The sequence below is a fragment of the Staurois parvus genome, unplaced genomic scaffold (genome assembly GCF_062004578.1).
Source record: "Staurois parvus isolate SC_StPar_1 unplaced genomic scaffold, SC_StPar_1.0 ptg000171l, whole genome shotgun sequence".
In the NCBI taxonomy this organism is placed as follows: Eukaryota; Metazoa; Chordata; class Amphibia; order Anura; family Ranidae; genus Staurois; species Staurois parvus.
In genome coordinates, this window is record NW_028317967.1 from 509,753 (window position 1) to 530,556 (window position 20,804).

At 40.8% G+C, this 20,804-nt stretch overlaps 1 protein-coding gene across 3 annotated transcripts in view; it reads left to right on the forward strand.

Moving 5' to 3' along the window:
- DAAM1 (dishevelled associated activator of morphogenesis 1) overlaps positions 1 to 20,804 on the forward strand; it is a 268,997-nt gene that overhangs the window by 219,985 nt on the left and 28,208 nt on the right. For all 3 annotated transcript variants that reach the window (XM_089676532.1, XM_089676535.1, XM_089676533.1), the window contains 6 exons: positions 4,959 to 5,043; positions 6,468 to 6,574; positions 12,005 to 12,093; positions 12,725 to 12,893; positions 18,977 to 19,084; positions 19,724 to 19,784. In XM_089676532.1, coding sequence (XP_089532658.1) covers positions 4,959 to 5,043; positions 6,468 to 6,574; positions 12,005 to 12,093; positions 12,725 to 12,893; positions 18,977 to 19,084; positions 19,724 to 19,784 — 619 coding nt within the window. The remainder of the gene's footprint in view (positions 1 to 4,958; positions 5,044 to 6,467; positions 6,575 to 12,004; positions 12,094 to 12,724; positions 12,894 to 18,976; positions 19,085 to 19,723; positions 19,785 to 20,804) is intronic.

Below are 20,804 nucleotides of genomic sequence, written 5' to 3' on the forward strand. Positions count from 1 at the left end.
TTTACCTACTAGCATGTCTTTGGAGTGTGGGAGGAAACCGGAGTACCTAGAGGAAACCCACGCAGGTACAGGGAGAACATGCAAACTCCATGCAGGTGGTGCCGTAGTTGGGATTCGAGCCAACGATCCTAGTACTGCCAAAGCGCTTGTAATTGCATTTAAATTGCTTGTGTTTTTGATGCATATACCTGTCCATACAGAATTTAAAAGCGTATAATTCTTTATATACTCTTTTACTCCACTAGATTGCATTCATGCATGTACACAAATGTATTCAGGTTTTCAACTGTATAGGCAGAAGTTACTCCAAAATACTCATCTCAAACACAGAATTTGGGCAGTGTTTATTGTTGCTGAATGCTGCTCTAGATTACAGAGCTGGACACTGCTATGTCCAAGGATACATTGGCTATAATAGAGGGGTGATTAGATCCATAAAAAAGAAAACCTGTATACATTGGCTATAATACAGCTGTGTTCAGATCATTAAAAAAAAAACGTACACATTGACTATAACAGAGCTGAGCTCAGATCATAAAAAAAAAAGTTGTACACATTGGTTATAATAGAGTAGTGTTCAGATACATAAAAAAAGTCTGTACGGATCTGAAAGTGCTCTTTTTGCACCCGTATACATGAGCCCCTATGCATGGAGGAGGCTTGGAGAAGTCCATGAATCCGGTTACTGGGGGACTATACAGACAGTTTTTATTTAAAGCATTGCAGGGCATTCGACCCAAATGTGCTTTTTTTGCCTGGAAAAGAACAGAGTATCCTTGCTAGAACATGAGATTTTTTGTTTGTTTAAAGTAAACAGATCTTGAAGTACTAAAAGTTGTGCTAGAGCGTGCTACGGAAATTAAACACCTAAGGGATTATTTCATAAACTGCCATTGTTTTCAGTGATTAGACCTTGCTGGCTTTGATCTTAATGTGTTCCACCTCCCTCCCCCACCTCTACAAACGCCCCTCAGCCATTACCATCTGCCAAGAACAACAGACTTGTATATATCCATTGCCAATGTATACAGAGTAACAAAGCAATATTCCCTGTTGTGTTACAAACAACTTGTTTGTAGAAACATGTGCATAGATAAATAATGCATACTTAAAGAGATGCCATTGTCCCATTTCATTCAACGTTTTCTTGAAATATCTGCTTTATTTGAAGCAGGCAATGTACTTTTTATGTGAAAATGTTAACTACATATTGAAGATTAAAGCTGAACTTCAGACAGACAGTAAAATACAGATATGGGCGTTTATCGGCCAAAGGATTTGTATTTCTGTCCCTGCTGTACTGACAATTACACAGCTGTGCCGCGTGGCACAGCACTGACTAGTGGGGCAGGAGGCCCGAATTTTGTCTGCTGCAGATAAGATGAGCTGGCCATACACTAGTAGAATTTCATTTGAAAAATGTCATTTTTTTTTTAAATGACCGTTTGATTTTCTAACCATTAGTGAGGTCACGCTGGTGTTCGTTATCGGTGGCAGTAACAAAAAAATTAGAAGGAGCAGGATAGTAAATTTTTTCAAATGGACACACTTCTAACATTGAATGTGGTTTTCCTTCCAAAAGTCCATTAACTCCAAAATCGAATGTTAAAAGCAAACAAAATTTTGATGTACATTCAGACAGCATTCATTAAGTAATCAAATGTACTGATAAGAATTTTCCTACAAATTTTCATTTGAAATTATAGTGTATGGCCAGCTTAACACTTCCAGGTCTCAGTCTGTGACTGGACAGTGAATGGAGAAATGGCGCACCGATGAGTTGGTGTCTCTGTCACTCTCCTCCTGTCAGCATGTTCTTATAAGTAAATGAGCATTGCAGTGCAACAGATTGGCTCCTTGTGCTGCTTCTCCCTCCCCAGTCTGAGCTCTGCTGTACACAACTTCAAGAGGCTGATAATGGGTCAAATTCAGCTACTTGCATTTTAACCAAATTAATGATGTATTCATGTATGGGGTCTGCACAGTTCAAACACGATTGAGTTGTGGCAAGGCTTCAGCAGTGTGCAGAGTGGGACCCCTCCCCATCTGTGTTTATGTATTTTACCTGCAGGCCTATTACTAGACAATAGATATTTTAACATGTGTGAACTTGGGAATTGTTAACATGGCAAATGTTGAGTTTGGACAAGTTCAGTATTGTGGTTGCCAAATGGATGTTTTGTATGTGTGTACCAGAAAATGTTACTACAAATATTAAGCCTCTCTTTTTAGACTTTTGTAGTGGATTTGCAACCTTTTTATTTATTTTATCGAATGGCCATTAAGGACCGCTGTTGCAAAAAAGATTTTATATTGACAAATGTGGTTAATATTTTTTTTACATCTTGGTCTGTATACATTCAGACCAAGTTGTGCAATAAAAGTGAATACTACATGAGCCAACGTCTAACTACTGCTGTACAAGAATGGCGCCTGGTATAATGTGAGGTGGGGCGACCTGCTCACTGACGTCATGCGTCTTCACGTGGACCTTCAGCTGATAGTTGATATGCTTGGTCTTTTGCAAAACAGATTTAAACTATGGGGGAAAAAAGTGACCATTATTGCTCACCTGTAAGTTACTTTGGCTGGACAGCCAACTTTCTCTGTAAATATAGAGACAATCATATTTAAGACCATGTGAAATAGTTTGTAAATATCTTTATTTTTGTCATTCAATATCTCACGCACAGTTGTCAGATACAATATTTTTGTGATAGTAGCAAAAAGTACGTCTTTGCAATACGCTGTGTGTACAATGCACATTTCCCCATCTTTAATCCTTCTAAGCTGCAAGTACTGTAAAAATAATGGTTGATCCAGCCAGAAAACTAGTCAGCTTTCAACTTCTTTTTGGCTGACATTACTGCCTCTGCTCTATTGAAATTTCAAGAAGCTTTGTAAGCCCTGCCTGAGTTCTCCTCTGCTGGACTACAGAACTCTGCTATCTACCTCCACCCCTCCCTGTCCCTCTCCAGTTACATATATTCATTTTGTTCCAGCAAAGCATTGCTGCCTAGAACTCCATGAAACTGCCCACATACTGTGTATAAGGAAAGGACCTTTGGGGGATGTAGTTCTGGGGGCAAGCTTATGTCAGTAAGAGTGAATAGGATACCCTGTTGACCCCTCCTCCCAGCAGCTACTCCTGTAAGAACTTTATAAGCTTGGTGATGACACCAAAGTGAGTAATAAAAGCGGTTTGTCATTACAGGAACAAGGTAAAAGAAAAAAATGTAATGCTGGGACATGCTATAAAGGGGGGGGGGGGGGGGTGTGAGGTCTCAGTCATGCCATTGCAATTCCATGATATACAACATACACATTTCTTTTCAGATTTGGATGGAGTGAGGAAATATTGAAACTCTAGCTTTATATTCCTGTCTGTGTCACTCCGCACTTTTGTCCTTGTTACATTGCTAAGTTTGCCATAGATGGATCGAATATCTGCAGGGAACAGTCAAGATTCGATCCATCTATGTGCAGGCTGAAGCTGATCCATCAATTGACTTCAGTGCAACCAGTTTGTCGGATTTTTTGCATGCGATCACTGCCAGTGTCTATAGCTGCTAGCAGTGATCATTATGTTCTGCAGATTCTCTGCCAGCAGAATACATTAGCTTTGTGGAATAGGGAATCGAGTGATTTTCTTTCCTTCCACCCATGGTGGAAAGAAAGAAAATTGTATAATCCGTGGCTTGCTTACATTGACAAAAAGTGATGGGAAATACAAAAGTTTACAGTGATTTCCCCTCACCATCTCTTTTGGTAATCTTCCGAAGGGATCACCTATCCCAGTGACAACTGTCTTACTGGTGAGCTACAATAACTTGGTTGAAAACGTGATGATAAATTTCTTCAATGGGACACAAACATCAAAAAATAAACTTACAAGGGCTTTAGCTCTTCCCTAGTCTATCCAAAGCTCAAGAACAAAATTGGCTTTACATAGACTTTAAGAATTATTTGTTTTTCCCACTAAATGACCAATTAGAACCCCAGTCTAGTTAAAAGCGGGAGATTGTGTTGAAACCAAAAAAACAATTAACACCTACCTTTTCTTGTATGTCTGTCCACACAAATATATTCTGTGATTTTTTTTTTTTTTTTTTTAAACACCAACTCCACCCTGTATTTTAGTTTTTGGTGAGTTACAGTATGTTGCATGCTGACTTTGATTTCTTTAGTGTTCTACCTCAATGCCTTGTGACCAATCTGTGACAACATTGTCACTTTCTTCTTGTCAGGTTTCTCCATGATTAGATGTTTTATGGGAGATGAAAAGGGGGAGGGGGTGTACATCATCCTCTTTTGATGTAGTCATGGCTGTAAGCTGGACTTGGTATTCTCATGGGGAGATCGCCCCACTGTGAGTCTGGACACAGAGAAGCCAGTTTGAGATTTTGTCAGCAGACGCATGGAATGCCTGTTTTGTGTAGAGCTGAACTTTACATTAAATAGACCCTATCACCAGTTTAAGAGATTGCAGGTTAAAAGGATTGAAAAATCAAGTTTTTAAATTATTACTTGTAGCATTTTTCCTTTCACCTGTAAGGTGCCTTGAAGCTTGCTAAGGAATGTGACCACTTGCAAAGCCCCCTACCTTCTTGCAGAGCCCTCTTCTTTTCTGGGAATGTCTAATTATTGTCTGTGCTGGTCCCCTGCTCTCACTCCTATATCGCCTTTTATGTAGCCAATAAATAACATGCCTTATAATATTTACATGCACATATAATCTTATGGGAAGGTGGTTGTCGAAATGAATGGTCAAGACAGCGTCTGTTTATTGCTATTACAGATGGTTGTAGCATAGCTTACAAGAGCTTTTGTCCAATGCAACTGTCTCTCACTTTATCATGTTCATTGTTCAGCACATGTCATTGTAGCATGCTTTTAATGGTCCTGTGCCGTGACATGTATTACTCTATATATGAGCTCCACTCTTTGCATTCTTGCAGGCTGAAGCTGTCGAATGATGAAATTAAGCGTGCCATTTTGACAATGGATGAACAGGAAGACCTACCAAAAGACATGTTGGAACAGGTGAGAGGCAATACTGATGCTGATTATCTGTCTTTTCAATGCTGACCTTCCTTCAGAGGGGATGACAGATACCTCCAGCCATGTCATCTCTTATCCAGAGAAAATACCTCTCAGAAACCAAATAGTGACAGATAAGCCGTAGATAATTGCACAATGTCAGGATGTTGGACAATTTCAGCTGTATCAGGTTTTACTTTTAGGTAACATTACGGGTGAATGATATTAAATTTAATTTAATGAAATATTAACAGCTACAACACTTACAATGGATGGTATCCTGAAAACTGAATCACAATTTATAAAAATACATGGTCTGCTTTGCTTTCAGCCATCCCCCTGAAGAAAATAAAAAAAGGAAAGAAGGTCGCCTAATAACCCTTAGGGAAAAAAAATAAAAATTTGCCTTGGCCCCAGTTTTTACCCATCACTGGAGGCATCAGTTGACATTGCTGTTGTCTCCTGGGAAGGGTTGGGTGCCTAAAATCCCTCCAGAACATACTCCTCCAATGTGTTGGGGGAGGGGGCTGTCATTCAAGGGTACTAGATTAGTCAATTGAATTCTGCAAGGGAAGCAATATGGGAGGGAGAGGACAGTAATATAGAGTTCTTTCAGTCACATAATTATTCCCCAAAAATATCGGTAGTTATACAATTTGTGAATAAGTAATATACTGTAAGCGGGTTAGTTGTGGACAGAGGATAGGTCACCAATGGAAAAGCAGCAGACAACTCGTGTAGTTCTTTTTGATTTTGTGTCCCTTTACATTTGAAGTCATGATTGGTGGGCCTATGGTCTTTAGATTAGGGCTTAGAAGAGGGGGAGCAAAGGCAGGGCTGTGTTTACCATCATGGCATTTGTGGGCTAGCTTACTAGAGCAGCAGACTAAGGGGTATGGTGGGTTAACACTGAGTATTAAAACTAATATTTTTTAAGTTTGTTTTCCCCCTTCTAATCACCTCTGGAAATATATGGCTGAATTCAGCGAATTAACTATAGGTTAAAGTGTGTGCAGTAGCTGCTGGGGTGGGTCAGAAGACTCGTAGATCAAGAAGCATAAAATCATCTCTTCAATTGGTGGACTGTACAATTAAAAGTAGGGGCAAATCTGTAAGGCAACCAGCATGCATTCACCAGTAGTATGTTCTCCCATTCACTGTTAGCACAATAATCACATGGCACGTGGGTCAGAGCTTTTATAAAAAAATGTTATTCAGTTATGTTAAGTAGCAGTATGGTATCTACATACCACCCTGAGCACAGTTGGGCCCCAGTAATTTAAATGATGCTCAGCTGCAGTTCTATGAGCAAGCTAGAGGTGTGTAGGTGAAATGGGAATGTGGACACTGGTGTGTAAAATGACTAGTTTAATACATTGTAAATACAGTGTATATATTTCCATTGACAATATGTGAAATCTTTGCAGCTCCTGAAGTTTGTTCCAGAAAAGAGTGATATTGACTTGCTAGAGGAGCACAAACATGAGTTGGATCGAATGGCCAAAGCGGACCGATTCCTCTTCGAGATGAGCAGGTTTGTGGTTTTCCCATCAGTCTTTCAAGCGGTCATCTTCCAAAGGTTCATTTGTTTGGTACTTTATGGTACTGAAAGCTGTTTCCTTGTCTATTAGTGACATCTTTCTGAGCTGCATTGTGAATTATCACTTTCATGACCTTTCATTTAACTCTGACTGATTTTCCTACTTAAATTAATTTTACATTGCATATAGGACTTTTAAGCACAGTGTGGTACAGTCCATTGCCTTTCACCGCAAGGCCGACAATTGAACTTTGGGATGTCTGTATGACATCCCAATAAAGTTTGTTAAAAAAAGAAATAAGTGGCAGTTGGTGTGAACATACCTTAAGTGAATTTCCTTTAAGCCCTGATTCACACTAAAGCGCGATTTCAAAGCCGCATATCAGTGCATTTTGCACTGCTGATTTCATTGCAACTTCATATAACAGAAGTATATGCAAATCGCAATGAAATTGTCAAAAACTAGTGCAGGAACCATTTTCATAATCACTGCGACATGAGTTGCAGCAATATGAGCGGTTCCATTGCCGGCAATGGGGTGTGACTTGTCATACAATTTAGAACTGTCAAATTACAAGACGCACCGGTTTGAGCTGAGGCTTAAAATGCTAGTTGCCTGTCTGTCCCTTGAAAGACGCACAAAAATCTGCACTACTTCCGTCTTTGTTTCAAAAGGTACAGTCCCATAGTTCTTGTATTGATGCAGGCTATCCCTGACTTGGAAGTAGACGAAAAATGCAGATTAGGAGCCTTGACTGAAGTCCAATTCCTCTGGTCAGTCTGTCGGTGACTCAGAAAGCAGTGAAGCCATTGGTTCAAAATGGCAACCAAAAGCCCTAGTATTTTTAGAAGGAAATGTCAGCAGTGGCAGCCTTCATACCTCTTTGGCACAGGTTTCCGATAATTTGGCTACCTGGAACTTGAAAATTTTGTATCATAAAGTATTAAAAACTATGTGTGTGTATTTATATTAGTGTTCAGAGAGAGAGTTCAGAAGTGATGAACAAAAAAATAATTTGATGTAACACAGGCTGACTCAGCTTGTCTCTGCATTTTATTTTTCCAGCCCAGACAAGACTAAGCTGCTCATCAATGTGGTCTGTTTTATGGCCTGTTTTATAGAGAGAAACAAGATTCAAGCTATTGACTTTCTGTAGTATGTTTCCATAGGTACAGCGTTCGCTGTGGTTCGCTTTGATCAGGACCCAGATAATTGACCATTAAATGGAAGCTGGGATGTGCAGAGCTGACTATTAAGAATATATATATATAATATGTGTGTGTGTATGTATATGTATGTGTGTATGTGTGTATGTATATATATATATATATATATATATATATATAAGTATTTAGTCAGCCACCAATTGTGCAAGTTCTCCCACTTAAAAAAATGAGAGAGGCCTATAATTGGCATCATAGGTAGACCTCAACTATGAGAGACAAAATGAGAAAAAAAAATCCAGACAATCACATTGGCTGATTTGGAAAGAATTTATTTGCAAATTATGGTGGAAAATAAGTATTTGGTCAATATCAAAAAGTTCATCTCAATACTTTGTTATATATCCTTTGTTGGCAATGATAGAGGTCAAACGTTTCCTGTAAGTCTTCACAAGGTTGGCACACACTGTTGCTGGTATGTTGGCCCATTCCTCCATGCAGATCTCCTCTAGAGCAGTGATGTTTTGAGGCTGTCGCTGGGCAACACAGACTTTCAACTCCCTGCAAATGTTTTCTATGGGGTTGAGATCTGGAGACTGGCTACTCCAGGACCTTCAAATGCTTCTTACGAAGCCACTCCTTCGTTGCCCGGGCGGTATGTTTGGGATCATTGTCATGTTGGAAGACCCAGCCAAGTTTCATCTTCAATGCCCTTGCTGATGGAAGGAGGTTTGCACTCAAAATCTCACAATACATGGCCCCATTCATTCTGTCCTGTACATGGATCAGTCGTCCTGGTCACTTTGCAGAGAAACAGCCCCAAAGCATGATGTTGCCACCCCCATGCTTCACAGTAGGTATGGTGTTCTTTGGATGCAACTCAGCATTCTCTTTCCTCCAAACACAACGAGCTGTGTTTCTACCAAACCGTTCTATTTTGGTTTCATCTGACCATATGACATTCTCCCAATCCTCTTCTGGATCATCCAAATGCTCTCTAGCAAACTTCAGACGGGCCCAGACATGTACTGGCTTAAGCAGGGGGACACATCTGGCACTGCAGGATATGAGTCCCTGGCGGCATGTGTTACTGATGGTAGCCTTTGTTACGTTGGTCCCAGCTCTCTGCAGCTCATTCACTAGGTCCCCCCGTGCGGTCCTGGGATTTTTGCTCACCGTTCTTGTGATCATTTTGACCCCACGGGGTGAGATCTTGCGTGGAGCCCCAGATCGAGGGAGATTATCAGTGGTCTTGTATGTCTTCCATTTTCTAATTATTGCTCCCACAGTTGATTTGTTCACACCAAGCTGCTTGCCTATTGCAGATTCAGTCTTCCCAGCCTGGTGCAGATCTACAATTTTGTTTCTGGTGTCCTTCGACAGCTCTTTGGTCTTCACCATAGTGGAGTTTGGAGTGTGACTGTTTGAGGTTGTGGACAGGTGTCTTTTATACTGATAACAAGTTCAAACAGGTGCCATTGATACAGGTAATGAGTGCAGGACAGAGGAGCCTCTTAAAGAAGAAGGTACAGGTCTGTGAGAGCCAGAAATCCTGCTTGTTTGTAGGTGACCAAATACTTATTTTCCACCATAATTTGCAAATAAATTCTTTCCAAATCAGCCAATGTGATTGTCTGGATTTTTTCTCTCATTTTGTCTCTCATAGTTGAGGTCTACCTATGATGCCAATTACAGGCCCCTCTCATCTTTTTTAAGTGCGAGAACTTGCACAATTGGTGGCTGACTAAATACTTTTTTGCCCCACTGTATATGTATGTATATATATGTGTGTGTGTGTGTGTGTGTGTGTGTGTGTGTGTATGTATATATATATATATATATATATATATATAATGTTTTTACTTTTCTTTATCCTCAAATATTTTTATAATGGAGTTCGGTTGTGTGTGTAGAAACCTTTAGGGACATGCAAGCATTTGACCAAAAGTGTGCAAATTGACTAATCACATTTTCCCAGGATCAGTCATTCAGGACTGTCTGCATTAGGTTGCAAAAAATTGTAGACAGGAGGATTATCACCCAACCAGTTAAGATCAAGCAATGATCGCCTTTTGCTTTTAAAGGGTTTTTAAAGCTCCCTGCTAATTGAATGAAGGGCCTCCAGTATATATGGCTGGAGGCTTTGCAGCTCAAAGAGACTTAAGCTGGCCATAGATGATTTGAATCTCAGCTCATTCAGCAGGGACCAGCCAAGATTTGAACCATCTATGGGCAGGTATGTATTGTACCCAATTTGATTGTTTTATGACTTGGGTACAACCAGCCTGTGGGATTTTTACATGCGATTATTGCCAGTGACTATAGCCACTAGCAATAATCATTGTTTTCTCCTGGCCGGGACGGCTCCTCACATCTCAACCCCTGCTGGGAGAACACAATAGCTCCGCTGGAGGGATTCCCCCATCAACGCCCATGGTTGCAGGAAAGAAAATCACATTGTCTGTGGCCTGCCTTGCTGGCATGGTTGTATACAGTTGAATAGCCTATTATTGTTTGTTAGGCATTTTCAAAGCTCAGTATTGCACATGGCTGCTTTTGAATTAATCAATATCTTTTGATAGTCATCCTAGCCCAGGATATAAGATATCTACATACACCTGTGTCCACTCCTTTAGACAGAGCAGATGTAGCAGTTTCTTAAATTAGATTTCAGTATAAGGCTCCATTGAGAGCTCCCACTGCACCACGTGATGGGTCCTCAGAGCCTCCACATGCAATTCACATGCCTAGGAAATTTTCTTTTGCTGATGTTACATAGTTAGTCTGGCTGAAAAAAGACAAAAGTCCATCCAGTTCAACCATTAAAAAAAAAAAAAAAAGTTATAAGTTGATTCAGAGGAAGACAACCCTCCCACCACCAGCAAAGCATGATCCAATTTGCTTCTGCAAGGATAAAAATTCCTTCCTGATCCTCCGAGAGGCAATCGGATATTCCCTGGATCAACTTTACCTATAAATGGTAGTATCCAGTTATATTCTGTGTATCTAAGAATCCAGGCCTTTTTTAAAGCAATCCACTGAGCTGGCCAGAACCAACTCTTGAGGGAGTCTATTCCACATTTTCACAGCTCTCACTGTGAAGAACCCTTTCCGAGTTCGGAGATTAAATTTCTTTTCCTCCAGACGTAAAGAGAGTATGAATCATTAACCACTACTCTCTGAATACGATCTTTTAGCCAGTTGTCTATACATTTACATATGGATTTTTCCAAGCCTGTGGACTTTACCTTACACATTAGCCATGTGTGGGGAACTGTGTGTGTGATGTGCATGGAAGCAGCTTAATGACATTGTCCCGTTGTGTCTCCTTTGAGCCCCTCCAAGCAGAGGTATGCTCCTGGGCACTTCGTGAGTTAGGAGATAACAGAAAATCACACACACTTAAGGCGACACATTAAAATAATCAAAAGCTGAAGCCTAAGCCAGATGGATGGAATTAAAGTGTAACTAAACCTCCTTTATATTTCCTGCAGTCCCATGCGGTTTGCACTTAAAATACATCCTTTTTCTTCAGTGCTGTTCCCAGCGCAGCTTTGGAAAAGTGTGAACCTTGTCTTTTCACAGCTGCAGGAGATTTTCGTTCAATATAATTTCACATTTTGGAAGTTGCTCACTTTTCTTTTTTAGCCCTTTATTACAGGAGGTTTTCAGCTTTTTTGTATTTATTCTTGTTGCAGGGCATTGATTTACAAGGTGTAGATTCTTTTGTTTAGGAAGTCACTTGCTCTGCCTAATGCGGTTCCATTCATTTAAAGGATTTAAAGAAATACAGTAAAAGTATAGCTGTGCATTTAAATCACATACAGTAATCTCTTTAAATATGTCCAGTTATACAAAGCAACCTTTGAGAGCTCTCATCACAGATCCAGGCTAATGTTAACAAAGTTATGTCCAGTGTGTCTGCATCTGTTCTGTAAATGCAGATAAGGGCTCAGAAAAAGGATGCCATCTCCTCCACATAAGTTGACTTTAATGTCTGTTCTAGGACTTGTACATAATGCTTTAAATGCTGTGACACACTTATGCAATCACCAAAGATCACAAACTGCTAAGTATAGGTAGTCTCCGCATGTTATACTAGTCCTAACAAGGCCAAAGTTATGCTGGTTGTGTAATTTACTTGTGTTTATGAAGTGATGATATGCATTTTGTTTAGGAAAACTTCACTGACCATGCAAGCTTGTTTATAACAGACATTTCCCAGATCCAGCCATACTTATCACCTACTCTTTGTTTTAGGATCAACCACTACCAACAGCGGCTGCAGTCTCTGTATTTCAAAAAGAAGTTTGCAGAAAGAGTTGCTGAAGTCAAACCAAAGGTAGATGGTAAGTTGGAATTGTACATGTGTTTATAAACTGTGCAATTTTCTGAAAATATAACTGTGTATATATGTATATACAGTAATATATATACTGTATAATAGGATGTGTGTGAATATGTGTGTGTATATATGTGTGTGTGTGTGTATATATATATATATATACATATACACACATTATGAATAAAAGACAGTTCCAAGGGTAGCCACGGAATTTCCCAGGTGCTCACCCACAAAGAAATCCAAAATGGTGTAAAGACATTCACTGGTCCTGCAGAGGAGGTAGATCAAAAAACAGCAGTATTTTATTGTCAGCGTTTTGATGAAGCTCAGTCCATCCGTCTTGAGAAAGATGGACTGAACGTCATCAAAATGTTGACAATAAAAACACTGCTGTTTTTGATCTACCTCCTCTTCAAGACCTTTGAGTTTCTTTACACCAGTTTGGATTTTACATATATATATATATATATATATATATATATATATATATATATATATATATATATATATATATATATATAGTAATTTTGTCAGATTTATTTGTGTGTTCTAGGTTCCGTGTTTGGTTTTTTTTTTTGTGTGTGTCTCTTGGCCCACCTTATTCGCTCATTATATTCTGTTCTGTCTTTGTGCAGCAATTCGTGCCGCTTCTAAGCAAGTGCTGCAGAGTAAAAGCTTAAAGCAGCTGTTGGAAGTGGTTCTTGCTTTTGGAAACTACATGAACAAAGGACAGCGAGGAAACGCTTACGGGTTTAAAATTTCCAGCTTAAACAAGATTGCCGATACCAAATCCAGTATAGACAAGTAAGCTGAACAAGTTACAGGTGTATTTTAGCTCTTGAACTTTGTCCTTTGGCTACAGATCTGTTGACACTGCTTTCTATACCTAATTCTACAAAATCAATCACTGCTAAAATAACAGTTCAAATAAGGTGATCGGAATAAAGGTTAGGTGTACCCAGAGCCTATAATATTTCCTTTTGTTGGGATGGTAGGGATGTGATGCATTTTCTGGGCCAGTCCTAAAACACATTGGTTATGTAGAAATACATTGAGATTTTGTAGGGAGATCTGCTTGTCTGAACTGAAAGCAGCGTACAATAAGATGGCTCAACCATGGTCTTTTAGGCTGCCTTTGGGTTAGAGTGGCATGCTCCCTCTTGCAAGGTTTAAACTATTTTCAGTATCAGTCTGTTAGAGAATGATGTTGGGAGGTAGGTGCGAGTAAAATAATTAGAGCAGATCTGATCCAGCACACATGGTACTTTTCTACATCTTTTTACTTGACACAAAACAGATAACACCATATATTGATGCTACAGCCTTTGTACGCCAGGACTACCACAATGTCTTGTTCAAGATGTTACCATTTTATCTCTATAAAGATACATTGACTGTGTAGATGTTTTATCTTGGTAAAGGTACACTAACCATACCATGGTCTACTCTTATTATTATTATTATTATTATTATTATACAGTATTTATAAAGCGCCAATGGTTCGCGCAGCGCCGTACATTACAAAGGGGGACAGAACATGTGACAGAACAATACCAATACAATGCAAAACATGAGGGGATCGAGGGCCCTGCTCTTTCGAGCTTACAATCTAGGAGATACTTCATCATCTTTGTAGATCTTTAACCGCTTCCTCGCCGCCCTATGGCAGAATTGCTGCTACAGGGCGGCACGGGTGCACAAAATCGTGTATATATACGTGATTTTGCAGTTCCGGGTAGGGGGCATGCACGCCCTACCCGCTCCACCATTTGCAGCCTCAGCTGTCAATCACCAGGTCCCAGCTAGTGGTTCCCCGCCAGCAGCCAGCAATCTCTGAGCATTACCGATGGGGGAGAGACCTGATTGCAAACAATAGAGATGTCTCCCTTGTCAGCTTTTGCATACTGCTTTGTATGGCTCTGCATAGCACACGCAGTTAACCCTTTGATCAGCACACATGTTAACCCCTTCCTGCCCAGTGTCATTAGTACCGGGTCAGTGCTTTTTATTAGCACTAATCACTGTATTGGTGTCACTGGGGATGTCAGTGACACCAAGTCAGTTTCCCCCCCCGTGTCAAAATGGCCGCTGCAGTCACTCTATAAGTCACTGATCACTGCCATTGCTAGTAAAAGAAAAAATTCCAGTATATATACCGCCATTTGTAAACGCTATAACTTTCACATAAACCAATTAATTTTTGTCAGTCTTCTTTTGTTTATAGAGCAAAAAATAAAAACCGCACATGCGATCAAATACCACCAAACAAAAGCTCTATTTATGGGGGGAAAAAAGGATGGAAATTTAATTTGGGTGCAGTGTTGCGTGACCACGGAATTGTCAGTTAAAGTAACACAGCGCTGTATTGTAAACAAAATGGCCTGGTCAGGTAGAAGGGGGTAAATCCTCTGGAGGGCAAGTGGTTAAAGGATTATTTCACCTCAAAAAAATGAAAAGGTGAACTAACACCATACACCCTCCCCACACCCGGGTCTCTGCTGTACTTCCCTCCCTGGGTAAGGAGCAGTCAATGCCAATGCAGCGGTCTAGGGATTTTAATTCCCTGCTCTTCTCCCTTTTATTTCCACAGCACTTCCGGAACAGATCAGTGCTATGTGCCAGCGCTGACCAATCAGAATCACTCTGCTCTGTCCTGGAAGTGCTGCAGAAAGAAGAGCAGGGATATCCATTCCCTGAACCACTGCATTGGCTGCGTGGGCACTGACAGCTCATTACCTCGGGTGGTAAGTACAGCGGGGACTGCAGGGTAGGGAGAGCGTATAGTATTTACCTTTTCATTTTATCTGGATACACTTTAAAGCTGAATTTCAGTTTGCTAAAAAGTCACAAATTTAATGCAGCTCTGTATTTATCAATAGGTCGTTAGATTTATTTTTACCTGAATCTGACCTGGTATTAGCCTCTTGCAGTAGATTGTACAGTAGAGCTCAGACTGGATGTTTGGAAAAGCAGCGCAACCACCCAGTCAGTTGTGCTAAAGTGACCATGGGCTAACAAGGAACTTGTAGATAGGAGGTGAGGGCAGACGGACAAGCTCATCAGTCTGCTGCTTCTCCTTTCACTGTCCAGTCACAGGCTGGGGAAGGGACAAAACATGTAAAGCTAGGTTTAGATGTGCGTCTAAACTGGATGCTCCTCTGAAGAGGAATCTGCATATGGATCTCTTTTAAGAAGTGATTTCAGGTGGTGAGGAGGCGGGGCGTTTGCATCAATGCGTTGCGTTCAATGGGCTTGCTGCCTTCTGATTGCAACATGCTGGATAGCAGGTGCGAAGCAGTGCGATTGTGGCATGTAAGCCCCCTGCCATTGAAGCTTAAAGGGGGTGTAGTTGGGGGTGCTATGCTGTACAGAAGAGCTGTGTATATTTCAGGAAGGAATGGACAGGTACATATCTTTTGGCAAGTAAAAATAGTTTCAGTATATTGATTTAATCTGTGTATTTAGCTGCTTTCCTGGAATTCCGATTTATTAGACTTTTTATAATGTTTGATGAAGCAAGTTAATGTGTTTACAGTGGGGATCGAAAGTTTGGGCACCCCAGCTAAAAATTTGTATTAATGTGCATAAAGAAGCCAAGGAAAGTTGGAAAAATCTCCAAAAGGCATCAAATTACAGATTAGACATTCTTATAATATGTCAACAAAAGTTAGATTTTATTTCCATCATTTACACTTTCAAAATAACAGAAAACAAAAAAATGGTGTCTGCAAAAGTTTGGGCACCCTGCAGAATTTATAGCATGCACTGCCCCCTTTGCAAAGCTGAGACCTGCCAGTGTCATGGATTGTTCTCAATCATCGTCTGGGAAGACCAGGTTATGTCAATCTCAAAGGTTTTAAATGCCCAGACTCATCTGACCTTGCCCCAACAATCAGCACCATGGGTTCTTCTAAGCAGTTGTCTAGAAAACTGAAAATAGTTGACGCTCACAAAGCTGGAGAAGGCTATAAGAAGATAGCAAAGCGTTTTCAGATGTCAATATCCTCTGTTTGGAATGTAATTAAGAAATGGCAGTCATCAGGAACAGTGGAAGTTAAAGCAAGATCTGGAAGACCAAGAAAAATATCAGACAGAACAGCTCGCAGGATTGTGAGAAAAACAATTCAAAACCCACGTTTGACTGCACGATCCCTCCAGAAAGATCTGGCAGACACTGGAGTTGTGGTACACTATTCCACTATAAAGAGATACTTGTACAAATATGGTCTTCATGGAAGAGTCATCAGAAGAAAACCTCTTCTATGTCCTCATCACAAAAATCATCGTTTGAACTTTGCAAATGAACATATAGACAAGCCTGATGCATTTTGGAAACAAGTTCTGTGGATCGATGAGGTTAAAATTGAACTTTTTGGCCGGAATGAGCAAAGGTACGTTTGGAGAAGAAGGGGCACAGAATTTAATGAAAAGAACCTCTGTCCAACTGTTAAGCATGGGGTTTGATCAATCATGCTTTGGGGTTGTGTTGCAGCCAGTGGCACAGGGAACATCTCACGAGTAAAAGGAAAAATGGATTCAATAAAATTTCAGCAAATTTTGGATGGTAACTTGATGCCATCTGTGAAAAAGCTGAAGTGAAAGAGAGGATGGCTTCTACAAATGGATAATGATCCTAAACACACCTCAAAATCCACGGGGGATTACATCAAGAGGCGTAAACTGAAGGTTTTGCCATGGCCTTCACAATCTCCTGACCTCAACATAATTGAAAATGTATGGATAGACCTTAAAAGAGCAGTGCGTGACAGACAGCCCAGAAATCTCAAAGAACTGGAAGACTTTTGTAAGGAAGAATGGGCAAAGATACCTCAAACAAGAACTGAAAGACTCTTGGCTGGCTACAAAAAGCATTTACAAGCTGTGATACTTGCCAAAGGGGGCAGTACAAGATATTAACTCTGCGGGGTACCCAAACTTTTGCAGACGCCATTTTTTTGTGTTCTGTTATTTTGAAAGTGTAAATGATGGAAATAAAATCTAACTTTTGTTGACATATTATAAGAATGTCTAATCTGTAATTTGATGCCTTTTGGAAATTTTTCCATCTTTCCTTTGCTTCTTTATGCATATTAATACAAATATTTAGCTGGGGTGCCCAAACTTTCGATCCCCACTGTACATTCAAGTTCTATCCATGTATCCACCCAGTCACTGTAGGCTGATCACCCTCTAACAATGACCTACTACTTGGGATCTGGGACTGATGCACCCTTCACCACTTTACTTTCACCACTGCCCCCTACAGGAGAAAACTGGTCAGGAAATACCCTAATGGTTGTGTTAAAAGCCTCCTATATTAAACGCAGAGCAATTACAAAGTTCCTAGCAGTGGTTTATGCTTTTCCTGCATTCAACCTCTCACAGGGGGTGTTTTCTATAGAATCCCACGTGTGAAAGCTGCTAATTTCCCTTCAGAGCTGTGGTTTTCTTTCTTGCTTCCAACATTAAAACATGAAAAATGCTCCTGTGGGGACTATATGAGGTAATGTAAGGAAGAGGGATGGTGCTGATGACATTCAGCTGTTTAAATTCTACAGCGAATATGATGCACTCATTGGACGGAAGCCAACTTTGTCCAATGTTTGCATGTGCTGCAGCACTGGAGTATATGAATGGAATATACGCTGCGTGCATCCATGTCTGCTGCTGAACTGATGCAGATTGCTCTACCTGGGTGGTCTTGATTGTCTATAATGATGGCTGTGTTGTACATTATTTCCTGCTCCTATGTTAATGTTGTTTATGACTTTCCTCATTCATTGGGTGCTGCAAACGTTCTGCTTTTTGAAGGAAACCTGCATTGAGAAAACTAGCGGTTCTGTTTCTTTTTTCAGATATCCTTCTGAAAATGCTGGCTGCTTGCTGCACACTATTATGTCTGCATAGTAGCCAGGCAACTAGCATTTCTTTCTCTGTATTTATATGTTGTACTAGATCACACTATCTAGTTACAATGTATTTTATCAGATTGACGTTAGTTACATTTGTGTCCTTACGAAGATGAGATTTTACCATAGGGTGGTGTCACACTTGCAGTCTTGGTGCTGGCAATAACTCTTACCGGCAGCAGGATTGCTTTGGAGGGCACATACAGGCGATGGAACACTTTCCTCCTTTCATGTCTCACTGTGGTGCTAACTAGATGACTGTCACCAGCAACGCAAACATCTTAATCACACACACAGTGACCCGTTACATCTGCTTTAGTGCCACTTTAGGTGCCTTGTCTGTGATTACTTATCTAGTGATCCACTCTGTAGTGAGGATACAAGCATCCAGAATGCTTGATACAGAAAGCAGCATAACCATGCAATCAAAGATGCCACACATTGCCAGCTCACTGTGCATTGTTCAATGAAATGGCCTCAGCCTCCGGCCCTCCTTGAGCCATGCCTCTGATGTTTCGCCTAAGCCCCAGGGTGGGGTGAAATGCATCTGAGGGCATGGCTCAGGAGGAGGCTGAGGATGATTCACTGAACACTGCACAGTGAGCTGGCGGTGTGCGGGGTCCCCTATACCGCATCCTAATCGCACAGTACAAGACACAGGCTAAGTATTCCTAGACCCTGGCTTGTAGGCTTGCACCTATAACTAGGTGATTGGACAATGGCAAGTTTTTGAGGATGTGCCCTTGGGCGTCCCCACTATAACCCTGTCCCACCCTGTGAGTCCTCAGTTTTTTTTCTATATAGTGAAATAAGAAGATGGACCTCTTCTATTTAGACTACTAGAAGGTGGCCCATGGTCTGTTCCCAACAGTCCAGACCTATTGTCTCAGGGCTCACTATTCCATCTTGCTTCTCAGTTACTGGATTGGTTCCTGGCTTCTGGAATGGTTACATAATGCTATATGCTTCTTCTTACAGGAACATCACCCTTTTGCACTATCTTATAACTGTGGTAGAAAAGAAGTATCCCAAAGTTGTCAGCCTGCATGAAGAGCTCCAAAGTATCCCTGAGGCTGCAAAAGTCAAGTAAGTAGCAGCAAAGGTCTGTGTGTGTGTGTGTGTGTGTGTGTGTGTGTGTGTGTGTGTGTGTGTGTATGTGTGTGTGTGTGTATATATATATATATATATATATATATATATATATATATATATATTTATATTATATAAAGATTAAGGCAGGTTATGCCATCTTAGGTTTTTTTTGTTCTCCGATTCAGTTCTTGACCGCATGATGATTATTACAAAGCCCTTCTTGTACACTGGGGAAAATAATTTGTTTTTCCATATATTTTACAGATTACAAATACTTTTATTTCTTTTTTTCTCTTTAGTTAGGTAAATGTAAATTATTTAAAATGTACTCTTTTTTTGTGGCCATCTGATAGTACTTTGTATTAACATGGCAGCAAACTTGCTGTCTACATACATAATAGAATGATCTCAGATTACACACACAGCTGAAGTGCAGAACGAGTGCTGGGCTCTTATATCCTGTATTGAATGTTTATTTGTAAATTAAGGATGTTCTACAAATAACAGAAGTGATTAAAAACCTAAATTAAAAACAAAAATACAGTTAAGTGAAAACCACTATAGTTACCCATCAAAATAGTATTGGATAATGTTTTTCTCTACATAACTTTTTTTTTTCTCTAATTAATATAGTATGACCGAGCTGGAGAAAGAGGTCAGTAACTTGAGGAATGGCTTGAAAGCTGTAGAAACTGTAAGTATTCCCAACTTTTTTCAGTCTTTGAAAGTACATCAACACATAGGGCTGTCAATGCTGGTGTTCTTTTGAAAATGCAAATTGCCTGGATGTGTCTGGCTTTATTAATATTACTGGCATTTGAAATGAGCATGTGCTGCAGAAAAAGCTAAATTTCCACAACTTTGTACTTAAAGTGGTTCTAAAGCAGCGGTTCTCAACCTGTGGGTCGCGACCCCTTTGGGGGTCGAACAACCCTTTCACAGGGGTCTCCTAAGACCATCGGAAAACACATATTTCCGATGGTCTTAGGAACCGAGACACCGCTCCTCTATCAGTCTCCAGGCGGGTCCGCCCACATGCAGATACGTCCACATTTCCCTGGACGCAATGTGTGTGCGGGATGACATGCTGCCCCTGTCATCTGGCCACATCCCCGGGATCACTCAACAGCTCCGCCTCCTCGCCAGTGATTGGCCGCCGGAACTGTAGCTCAGGAGAGGCGCACAGGTGGCCAATCACCGGCGAGGAGGAGGAGCCGAGCAGCAGCGAGAAGATCAAAGAAGATCGAGCAAGGGAGCGGCCGGAGAAGGAAGACAGCTGACAGGTAAGTGTCTGTAGCGTGCAGATGGTGCTGCTGCAGCCAGGCATGCTGGCTGTAAATGGGAGAGGGAGGGAGGAAGCCCAGGCTGCAGCAGGAGTCAGCAAGGTAAGTATCATTGGTGTCAGTAGGAGGAATAGTGCCCCATCATTGGTGTCACGAATACCAATGATGGGGCACTATTCCTCCCACTGACACCAACAATGTGGCACTATTCCTCCCACTGACACAAACGATGGGACACTATTCCTCCCACTGATACCAACGATGGGACACTATTCCTCCCACTGATACCAACGATGGGACACTATTCCTCCCACTGCAAAATTACAGTTATGAAGTAGCAACGAAAATAATTTTATGGTTGGGGGTCACCACAACATGAGGAACTGTATTAAAGGGTCGCGGCATTAGGAAGGTTGAGAACCACTGTTCTA